The following is an 11,271-nucleotide window of genomic DNA, read 5'->3' on the forward strand; positions in this document are numbered from 1 at the left end:
TGATAATCGGAGGCATCAAAACAAAAGTGATAAGTTAAGGTGGTATGCATACATCATACATAAGAGAGTGTGAGAGAGAGAGGGAGAAATGGAGAGAGATATATATATAGAGAGAGAGTGAGAGAGGGTGATGATGTCCCGGAGGATGATGTACAGTGTACCCCAAACAAAAGGTTTGGGTTTTCTGTATGCTTAAGTGGAAGGCATGTAGAAAGAATTAATGAGATAATAATATTATGACGTGGTCGAATTATATAGCTAACTTCTATCTATATACTTCATGATCTTCATTATGACTAATGTTTACAGTGCATTTTTCATTATAACTTAATCACAATTATAATAAATGACACATATTTGTAAGGCTTAGATCCTCCTCTTTCATTTGATGCAACTCATAATATGATGCATATTTCACGCATGAGTAATTAATAACAATTTGAAACAAGGGTACCAAAAAGTCATTTGGCGTACGTAAATTTCAAAGAGAAAATCACATTTCCAGAAAGTTCATTTTTTTGCCCTTTCATATTATATGACACCTCAATCAAATCCTCAATCAGGAAAAAATGAGCCAGGAATAACAAATTTCTGTTTTTTAAAGTAATGCTTGCATTTCCATAACTTTATTAAATGAATTAGTTTTCACTGGCTGCCTACCGTAGCAACAAACTATGTTTCGTTGACCATCATGCATGAAGTCTTTCGTCTTCTTTGTTGTTAGGGCAGACAGCCAGTGGAAAATTGATACCGTTTTTCATTAAAACATGTGTGAGAATCATGTTTGCGCGTTTGTATTAATTCCTATATTCTCTCTCTCTCTTTCTTTACTCTCCCCTCCCTCTCTCTTTCTCTTAGTTTCCACCTTTCTCCGTCTAATTACACCATGTCCTTCTCTCTTTCTCACACTCTCCAATCCAATTCTCTCGTTTTCTGTGAAAAGAGCTTTGCCATCTCTCTTTCTTTCTTCATGTTACCCACTCCTTATCCGACTTATTCCAGTTTACGTGAATAAAGCTCTGAGGCGATAATTCAAAATGTAAATAACTATCATAATTGTTTTATTCAATTACTTGCGATATATCCCCTTCTATTCTGCTCTCTCTCAACAAGATGATTTTGAATCCCATGAGTTCAATCAGTTATGGATCGAACTTTGTCTTTTAAACACATGAACCAAGACATTTTATTACCATCGTGTATTCCTCTGAAATTGCGTATATGTATGATTATGTACACACACAATTAACATAATTAAAAACTCTGATATACAGTCAGCTAGTATGGATAAAAGTCGAAGGGATTACATTTCCTTCAATTTACAATTTCCTAAGGCTTATGAGGAAAATAGCGACTAGTAAAGTGTTATGTCTTGTAATATCTGCACTTCTGGGAAATCTCCCTTCAAGTGTTGTCTTTAAATAGATATTTCTTGTTATACTAATAAATATCTTGAATCATGGTAGGTTCACTAATTTATTGATATCTCAACGATGAAACTTACTATGGTCAGTCTAGATGAAACTCTATTCATGCTGATTAATCTAACAAAATAAAAATGAGAAATTGATGAGTAATAACAATGTACTTGGATGAGCCATATATCTGTCCAGCCGGACAGATAACGCCAACGTTTTTGTTGTCCTCCTGGAGCTGACCGTCGATTAGGAACAGCTAGGTGGACACACACACACACAAATATTTTACCAAATATAACAAAACATCTTAACTCAACAAACATAAAATCCATATAGCCATGGATGTATTAGGTGTATTAAAGATAACCAAGTAAGTTACTTATCACATGATGAAACAATAATTTTAATCAAATTACATGCATTTGATATATTCTACAAGACTTAATGCTTAGATAAATCCATGGAATTGTTGTCTCTACAATTACTGATGAGATAGTTACAAGCATTGTTTGTTTTTGAAACAAATTCCATATTTCACTAGTCTTACTGTTGAACTCGTCACACGTATTCTTTGTTTACACTTTATTCACATCCAAAACTACACACCCCCATACATATTTATAAAATAAATTCAGATATAAAAAAACATTTGTAGAAAGACGGGAATGAATGCAATATGACTCCTTAGCTGAGAACATTATACATTTATAAATATATTTACATAGTCAATTCATTCCCATTCCGGATATCAATAATGGGTTACAGCAGTCCTGCAAATCGATGAACATTATTACAAAAATGAAAATGTCCTCAATGTAATTACAACGTTTTAGAAAAATATTTTCAATCTCAAAAGCAAGAAATTATTGGATACGACAGAAATAAGACAAAAGCTTGTCTAAAGCAAGTACCGGTATATACATTCTACACAGGGTATTTTCAACAATCTTTCTTGATAATGGATGAATATTCGGTTAAACAGGACAAAGTCGTTCATGAAATAAATCCTGGTATACCGGAAAGCTCATCACCGTGATGAAGGATATATCAACAGATCCTTACGGATATGATTCCTTATGACCATGTTATGGTAGTACAATGCAACATATTATCACTATCATTACAGTATAGCCAATATGAGAAAACTCAAACCAGTTCGAGTTCTTATTAAACAATCAACAGAGAGTTTGGATTTGTTCTGATTCACCTCAGTTTAGTCCAGTACATTTCATATTTCGCATTTCAGGTTACACAATTTCAGCTTTATTTACAAGAAATGTAATGATAGTAACAGTACAGACGTATTATGAATACTGACACGCTAGTTATAAAATATATCAAATCAATTTGATTTTTTTTGTAACTACTAGTAAAAGACTTCAGTAAAATTGGAATGAGGAAATGAAGGAGCCAAAGTTAAAACATAGCTTGTTGGTAATGGTAATGCTTGATGAATGAACTTGTATTATGTTATTTTATTTTTACCGTTACATGCCGTACATGATTGTTATTTTCTTCATGCCACAAAGTTCAACATACATGCAATCATTCTATAAGTTATTATGCTTGATGAATGAACTTGAATTATGTTATTTTATTTTACAGTTACATGCCGTACATGATTGTTATTTTCTTCATGCCACAAAGTTCAACATACATGCAATCATTCTATTAGTTATTGTGCTTGATGGATGAACTTGAATTATGTTATGTTATTTTACCGTTACTTCTTAAATCTATTTATATGTAACACCAGTGGATGTGGAGAACCTCTTGACAGAATGGAAATTCTTTTAGGTAATCCTCAGGCGTCCGCTGGTGGCTTTTTTACTGTCTTGTTACTCTTAATGTTATATGCTCTGTGTTGTCATTCCTATTTTGTTTATACATGTACCTGGAAATCAAATAAATTTCAAATTTCAAATGGTAATGGTTTTATTAAAAATTCATTTGCAGCCAGATGGTTGAATTGCAGAACTTTGTACATTGTAAAAACATAAATATTTATACAAACATAAAACGTATTAAGACATATCACGCAGTGAATGAATTAAAAAAATCAGTGTACACATATATATACAAATTAATACAATTCATACAATTCGCTTAACATTCTTTTCCACAATCATCACAGGGCTTGAGGGAAATATAGAAGAGAGGTAGGGAGGATAATAGTGCAGACAGCACAGGAGATCCAGGAAAAGTGTGAGATAGAGACAGACAGAGAGGGAGAGGAAGAGAGAAAGGGAGAGAGGGAGAGAGAAAGAGAGACAAAGCGAGAGATAGAGATGTAGTTGTAGGCTGTATATTGTCTGCTCTAGGTTGTATTGCATAGATTTTTTTAAAGGGATTGGGTAACTTTGTCTCAAATTCTGAAACAAAATCCTGGATTTAGCTCATGCTGCAATGATAATTATAAACCTTTAAGTCAGTCAGGAACCCCATGACTTTTACAAGCCGATTGCCTGTCTGATTATCAAAATACTTATGATTGGAAATCGAAACCAAATTTTGCGTTTTCCTAACGGTTTTCATAACACTACAGTCTATTAGGGATAGGAAAACGAGTATGGTAAAACCGGTCACTCAAAGATTTTTTTACTTTTTTGAGGCACTTCATGATCATTTTTAAGCGCAATTTTTTAGGGCTTCAATATTACACCATATCAAAGACACTGAAAACACGTAGGGCCGTGCATCTGAGATTTAACATTGTTAAACGATGTCTTTAACATTAATAATCTATACTATTTACATCACCAGGAAGCCTCTTTTATTATATCAAATGGTGAGGGCACACAAGGCGTCAAACCTTTGCTTATCTTGGAGCTCCATATATGCTTCAACGTAATTATAAAGTTATTCATGAAAAGTATCATGACAGGGTATAATCATTAATTGCTTAAGATACTGTTTTCCATACGTTTTAACTCTAATGATCCTTCAATTAGTAAAATTAGTTATTCGGGTAGCCTGGTTACATTTGACAGGTATCATTTTCAAATCCAAAGTAGTCTGCTGCCATCATTTGGTCTGATGAGGGTCACCTCCCAATGTGTTTAAAATGTTGATACGTTGTATCTTGATGGCAAATCACATATTACTTGAGGGTTATCTTTCCATCCATCATTATGGTAATGGCAGTACCTAAGAATACAAGAAATCATTTTTACATATTAAACTATGTGTAAATGAGAAAACAAATAAAACTATGTGTAAATGAGAAAATAAATGAAACATACCATTCAAAGAAACAATGGATGATTTGCTAATAGTCAAAAATTAAGCTTCCAATCATTTACAATCATTTGTATAGGGATGTTTGTTTGATTTCATTTTACCTTTAGTCAGGAACTAATGGAAATTAATTCAATCATACATGTATATTCAGAGAAATTGATCATGATTAAATACTAGGATATCATTTAGTAAAACCAAAATTAGATTTGAATTGACTCCATAGGCTCTGAGGATTTGTTAATATTAGTGAGGATTATTTGTTGTTATATACCTCACTTAAGAAATCCAGCCATCTGATTGGTCGAATTGCATTCATAAACTTCAACTGTTCCTGTAAAATTCTCGGTAACCATGCATAAAACATTTCAATATTTTTAATAACCATGGTTATTAAAAAAAGTTGGTCAGCGTCCATGGTTACCCCATAGGTTTACATGTTAAAAAATGGTTTGAGCGATGGAGGATGCCGTATGTGTGCGAAGGATTGGTCGGTAATTTCAATACAATTGAATCTCGATCGATCTTACCGACAATTTTATCTTGCATTGTTGACATGAAGACGAAAATAAACTTCCAAAAACAAAAAAACAACATCTGCCGATAGATCTTGATCTAAGTTCGTGCCAATATGCATTGCAAAAGTAAAAGAAGAGTCCGTATATGGAGCTTTTGCGAAGCATTCATCACACGCGAAGCCGGTTTCAATCTATTTTAATGTATATATTGGAGAAAACTACCAAGTATGTTAACGGCGGGCCATAGCCGAGTGGTCTAAGCGTTGGTTTTCGGTACACCTTTTGTTGTACGCAAGAGTTCGAATCCCGTCTTCGACAAAAATGATAAATATTTTTAATTTTTCATTTTTTAGTCTATTTTTTTCGGCATATAAAAGTATTAATGACTGCTAGTATTAAAAACAACATCTGCCGATAGATCTTGATCGAAGTTTCGTGCCAATATGCATTGCAAAAGTAAAAGAAGAGTCCGTATATGGAGCTTTTGCGAAGCATTCGTCACACGCGAAGCCGGTTTCAATCCATTTTAATGTATATATTGGAGAAAACTGCCGAACATGTTAACGGCGGGCCATAGCCGAGTGGTCTAAGCGTTGGTTTTCGGTACATCTCTTGTTGTACGCAAGAGTTCGAATCCCGTCTTCGACAAAACTGATAAATATTTTTTAATTTTTCATTTTTTAGTCTATTTTTTTTCGGCATATAAAAGTATTAATGACTGCTTTAATATTCGAGAAATAGTTGTTTTCATACGCTCTCGGGAAGGTTAGAATTGGGCTATTCCCCTCGGCAAGCCTCAGGGAATAGCACAATTCTAACCTTCCCTTGAGCGTAATAAAACAACTATTTCTCTCAAAGCAGTCATTAATACTATATTATTTTTTAATTCCAGAAGGGAGAATAAAGAGGAGGTTCGATTAGAAAAAAATGCAGGCCACCAAAACACTTTTAATCTTTAACCCTTACTGTACTGGGGGGGGGGGGGGCCCTGACTTTTTTCCCTCAAGTCTTGCGCACATTTTGATACCATTTTTGTCAAAATTGGATATACCTGTAAGGTGTTACATAACAATTAGTATGCGCATGTCATAAAAAAAGTGCTATAATTGCATATATTCATGTACAAGCAGAAATGTGAAGATATGAATTGATATCAAATTGCTTTTATATGTTTCTCAGAGTAACTTGATGTATTCCAGAACAAAAGAATACATTAGAAATAAAACAACAGATATAATAAGAAATAAAAAACAATAAAATACATAAGAAAATAAATAGTTGAAAATTGCATCAAATTTGCATAAATTATCATTATTAATTACATCAAATAACTATTTTGTGTTAGAAAAAAAGTTTCATATGAATAATGAGTTTCAACATTCAAAAAGTGGAGTCTGACAATGTTTGAAATGATTCTAGTTCCCTAAATATAGTTCCAGATTTGATATTCATGAATGCGTAGTTTGCGTATTCATAATTTATGCAAATTAACCAATGCATTTTCAAATATCACAAAAATTACGAAACTTCGTGAATTTGAGATGAAGGAAACATTTATTCAATACATTTTCAAGATTCGTCACAAGTCTACAGACAAATATGTAGAGTTTTCTGTAAAATGCATAAATTAGCATTTTGCATAATTAATTATGCTAAAATGACAAAAATTTGCATATTAGGAAAAAACTAATTATACCATCTTGTTCCTTACATAAATATCTACAAATATGCAAATTTTCGTGTTCATCGGACATTCGATGGCCGAGATCATGGGGGGGGGGGGGGAGGGGTGGCTCCCAGGCCCCCCCCCCCCAGTCAGAGGGCGCTCAAAATAGCCCAGTACAGTTAGAGTTAATAAAATTTGAAGAAAAAATAGATCAGTGTGACTCGAAAAAGTGCTTTCCAATAAATACTCGTATATTCAAACTTATTGATATTGCATTAATGTAAGAAGCATATTTAATCTATCTACTTTTTGCCACGGTGCTTGGTGGAGTTTATGTTTGTAAGATGCTTGCTACATGGTCATTTGATTTTTTTAACAATTAGACCTTTAGAAAAGATACAGACATTTTCCATCTTTTCATCACATATTCAGGTCATATCGTTTTATAAAAAAGAGGATGAAGTACAATGAGCATTTTGCCTTATACATCGTGTCCATGAAGTAAATGTACCTTTTCACTATAAATGTTCATATAGTTGTGTAAAAGTCTTTTTCTCTAAGTTTGTTACATTGGGCCAGAATAAACACATGAAAGAAAGCTCGAAATATATGTACTGTACATTCTTGTGTAACGATTGGGCGGAGTTGAATATGGATAATAAAAAAAAACTAGCCTACTTCGAAATGATGGAATGCAAGAAAGAGGGAGGAAAAATCAATCAGAGGATGGCCATGTAAACTAGTGTTATATCTTACCTAAAATTAAGTCACTGTGACAGTCAGCTTGCCTTCACTGTTCACCTCATAAATCAGTGGATCAGATCCATGTCGGTATCACACGTTTTCAACCTATAGAAATAAAATAGTACATTTCGGGATCATACATGATCTTTTGAACAAACCTGACCTTCGATACTCTCTTAAAAGCCATAAGAGATGTATGCTATGTGGTGTGAGAATAGATGACAATTACACATCCAACCTTGCATGATATTGCTCTGTATTTATATTGCCTGACTGCAAATAACCATGGTATTAACATTGTGTACAGGTATGTAGGATACATCATGATGAATAAGATAAAGTATTGAATAACATTTATAATAAGAAAATTATATTGATATGAATAAATCCTGAAATGAAGAGATCATCAGATTATGTAAACTATGGTAAAATCCCCTATACAGCACCCAATCATCTAATCTTTTAGACAACCCACTCATGTATGCAGCCTTTTAACCATCCGAGATTCATTCCAAGCCTTAATGCAGCTACCCCTGACCTCGCATAAAATCCAATTCAGTGACAATGACGATAGATTGCTTGTTGGGCAGAGTATTTTTGCCAAAATCAATTTTCTTTTGATATTAAGAACTCACTGCGTTCAATCAACGCTAGTTTTCCTCTTATGAGATCAAACATAATCAGGTATTCCATTTGTATCAATACCATGTAAGCATACAGCATAATTCTATGCCGTAATTTTTATTTATACAGGTTTGTATCGTGCAGTAAAAAACTTCAAACCATCTCTTTTACAGAGAGTTGTTGTTTGATAGCGAAAGAGGCGATGATAAAGAGAGTGAAATGCTGGAAAGAGAGTTGGGAGAAAGGAATAAAAAGAGAGCTTAAAAAAAGAGGGGAAAAAATAATTAAAAGAGAGGGACATAGTTAGAGGGAGAGGGGCGAGAGAGAGAGAGAGAGAGAGAGGGGGAGAGAAAGTTAGCAAATGAAGAGAAGAAACTCGCAATAAAAAGGTAAACCAAAATACAATCCACAAAATAAAAACAGATTTGTTATTATCATGTGGCAATCATTACCCTGGTAAATCAAATGAGACTCACTCTATGCTTGTCAGATTTGGATGAGTCTTCAAGAGTTGGATGATCTCAGCTGCCTTCTTGTTGGTCAGGACAATGTTGGTAAGGGACAGCTTGGTGAGTCGAGGACATGACGTTTTAACAGCATCGCAAAATGACACAGGATCATTCAGTGTGGATGCTCTGAAGGGCATCTGTCCCCGGATGTGAAGGTGAGTTAGATCATGGAATGGAGAGCAGGCCATTGTGACGATGTCTGATGAGACATTCTCCATGGCTGACCAGTCCAGTAGGAGTTTTTGAACTCTTGGACATGACGTATGAAGTCCAAAATTCCACAGGATGGTCACATGCATACCATCCACAGAAAGCTCATCTACTGAGAATGTTTGACCAGTCTAAAAAAAAAAAGCAATACGAAAAGGCTCACTATATATGCTAGTATGTATGAAAACCAACGCTATTAATGTAAGAAATTATATTACATAAACTGACTCATTGTGTTTATATAGAATTGTTCATATCATGCTTGGTAAATATTCCACAAATATACAATAACACCTAAAGGGTTTTCATCATTTCAATGTAAGTTGCCGAAGTAGAAATAAACAACCGGGTAGGTTTGTGGCAAATGGACACAGATTACAATAGCTTTTAACTTTGGGAGCCAAGATTATAAATGAAATAGAGAATCTTTGATTGTCATTACAGTCACATGCGATGCCGTTCCGGATGAACAACACTATCATAAGACTTTGAAAATGATATTTTCAGTATTTTGGATACAAAATAAAAATATAGGATATCCCCCTGTATGGCATAAGATAATTATGTCGTATATCTTTAGCATTATCGACATTCAACATTTTTTAATGTTTTTATTCTTGACCGTTTTTCAGAAACCTTCTTTAATAAGTTTCTTTATTTTGTCTGTTTCCACCAACATGACCAAAGCCAAGTTATTAATGAGGGTTAATCCTCCTTTTTCAGTGGAAGATGACGGGATTTTAGTATTCATTATCATCTTTCATTTATTGTGTTAATCATCTTTTTGTGATAATCATCTTTTATATTGTGATATTAGTTAAGCTAGACTAACAACAAATCAAATGACTTCACATTACTGAAAGTTATAAATTTAATGAAGAAAATAAGCAACAGAATTCTTTATGGGAAATAGCAAATCATGGCAATCATTTATCAATCAATATTTAACAAGCTTTGAAAAAAAGTGCATGATTAAACTTCATCCCAAGTTGAAAAAGCTATAAATGTGCATGTATATATTTTTGATATATATAAAACCATCCTTCGATCTTTTTAAAAGCCTGTAGTGTGTCATTTTAACTTGATTTAAAAATAAATAAATTAACCCTTTGGCAATTCCTTTATCATTCATATTTAGTCTGTCTGTATTTTCTGATCCTGTTCCTTTTTAGCTTGCGAACAAAAAGAGGATTTCGACTTCATTCTTGGAATAGTAAAGATACACACCAGTGTCTCTCTATCATCCGTGTTAAATTCTCTGACATTCCTCAAGGTGAGTGACTGGAGGCATGGTAGCGCGAGAATGGAGTGTAGTCGACTGGGAGTCATCATGGAAACATCCTTCATACTCAGCGTCTGGATCTGTGCCAAGATAATTTATCAGTTCAAACCAAAGGGAAATCCATGATGCGATCCAATTATTGTTTTTACTAACATAAACCCCTTTTAAAATCACAGCTAATATCAGATAAATCTGCATCTCAGTAACTTTATCATTCACTAAGTCTGATTATTTCGTCTCAATTTCTGCTATAGTTCAAATGAATCAGCATGTTATAATATTGATGTATTTCAAAAGAGGTACTTAAGGTATTGTATCGGTGGGATGACATTACATCAAAATGAGATCTGCAAGAGAGTATGTTATACTACTCCCCCTTTGTTTTCAGGAGCCTATATCATCTGTTCCTCCAATATGGATTAGTAAGAATGTTATTAATTCGTATTGCATATTATACAAATATACACTGCCTTGAGAGGTTCTGGTTAAAACTATGCGCAAGAGGTGACTCCAATAGTACTATTTGCTGAGGGGCGCAGCCCCGAAGCAAATGGTACTTTTGGAGTCACCGAGGCCCATAGTTTAACCAGTACCTCAAATAGAAGGCATGGTATATTTGTTTTATATCCTACATCAAAAAATTTATTTAAAAAAAAAAAAAAATTAGAACAAAAAAAATGTCAATTTTTATTTAAAAAGATTTAAAGTATTTTGTTTTCATTAGATTAAGATTTGAAAAAAAAAATTGATTCAATTCAAAAAAAAAATTACCATTTTTTCCAACTCCCAAATAGTAAACCAAAATAGTACTCTCATATAGTACTTTCTAAAAATAGCTCAAATATTTCTAGTCATGTGACGAGCTCTCAACTAATCAAAAGCCAACAAATTTTTGATGCAGGATATAATACATATTATATCCCTTATCGTAAGATTGTTGCATTAGGAGTGTACACAACAAGAAAATGAATAGTTTTACTATAAAAGACGTTTCCTGCCGCCTACTTCGAAATAGTACCTTTTTATAGATGACGTCACGCATAGTACCTTTTTTTCTCTAGGG

At 33.5% G+C, this 11,271-nt stretch overlaps 1 protein-coding gene across 2 annotated transcripts; it reads right to left on the reverse strand.

The window, feature by feature from the left end:
- Positions 1 to 4,054: 4,054 nt before the first annotated feature.
- Positions 4,055 to 10,287, reverse strand: LOC115926667. 2 transcript variants are annotated; one of them, XR_004065201.1, is made up of 4 exons: positions 10,154 to 10,287; positions 8,684 to 9,057; positions 7,596 to 7,688; positions 4,055 to 4,565 (listed from the first exon to the last, which is right to left on the reverse strand). XR_004065201.1 is itself a non-coding variant. In XM_030991694.1 (3 exons), exons 1-3 carry the CDS (start codon positions 10,271 to 10,273, stop codon positions 7,649 to 7,651), a joined length of 534 nt encoding a protein of 177 aa, XP_030847554.1. In that variant the 5' UTR covers positions 10,274 to 10,287; the 3' UTR covers positions 7,124 to 7,648. The 2 variants fall into 2 exon arrangements, 1 of the variants encoding a protein (XP_030847554.1); XM_030991694.1 differs by lacking the exon at positions 4,055 to 4,565 and having other exon boundaries at positions 7,124 to 7,688.
- Between the last annotated feature and the right edge of the window lie 984 nt (positions 10,288 to 11,271).

This window comes from Strongylocentrotus purpuratus, unplaced genomic scaffold (genome assembly GCF_000002235.5).
Source record: "Strongylocentrotus purpuratus isolate Spur 01 unplaced genomic scaffold, Spur_5.0 spur5_scaffold_2, whole genome shotgun sequence".
In the NCBI taxonomy this organism is placed as follows: Eukaryota; Metazoa; Echinodermata; class Echinoidea; order Camarodonta; family Strongylocentrotidae; genus Strongylocentrotus; species Strongylocentrotus purpuratus.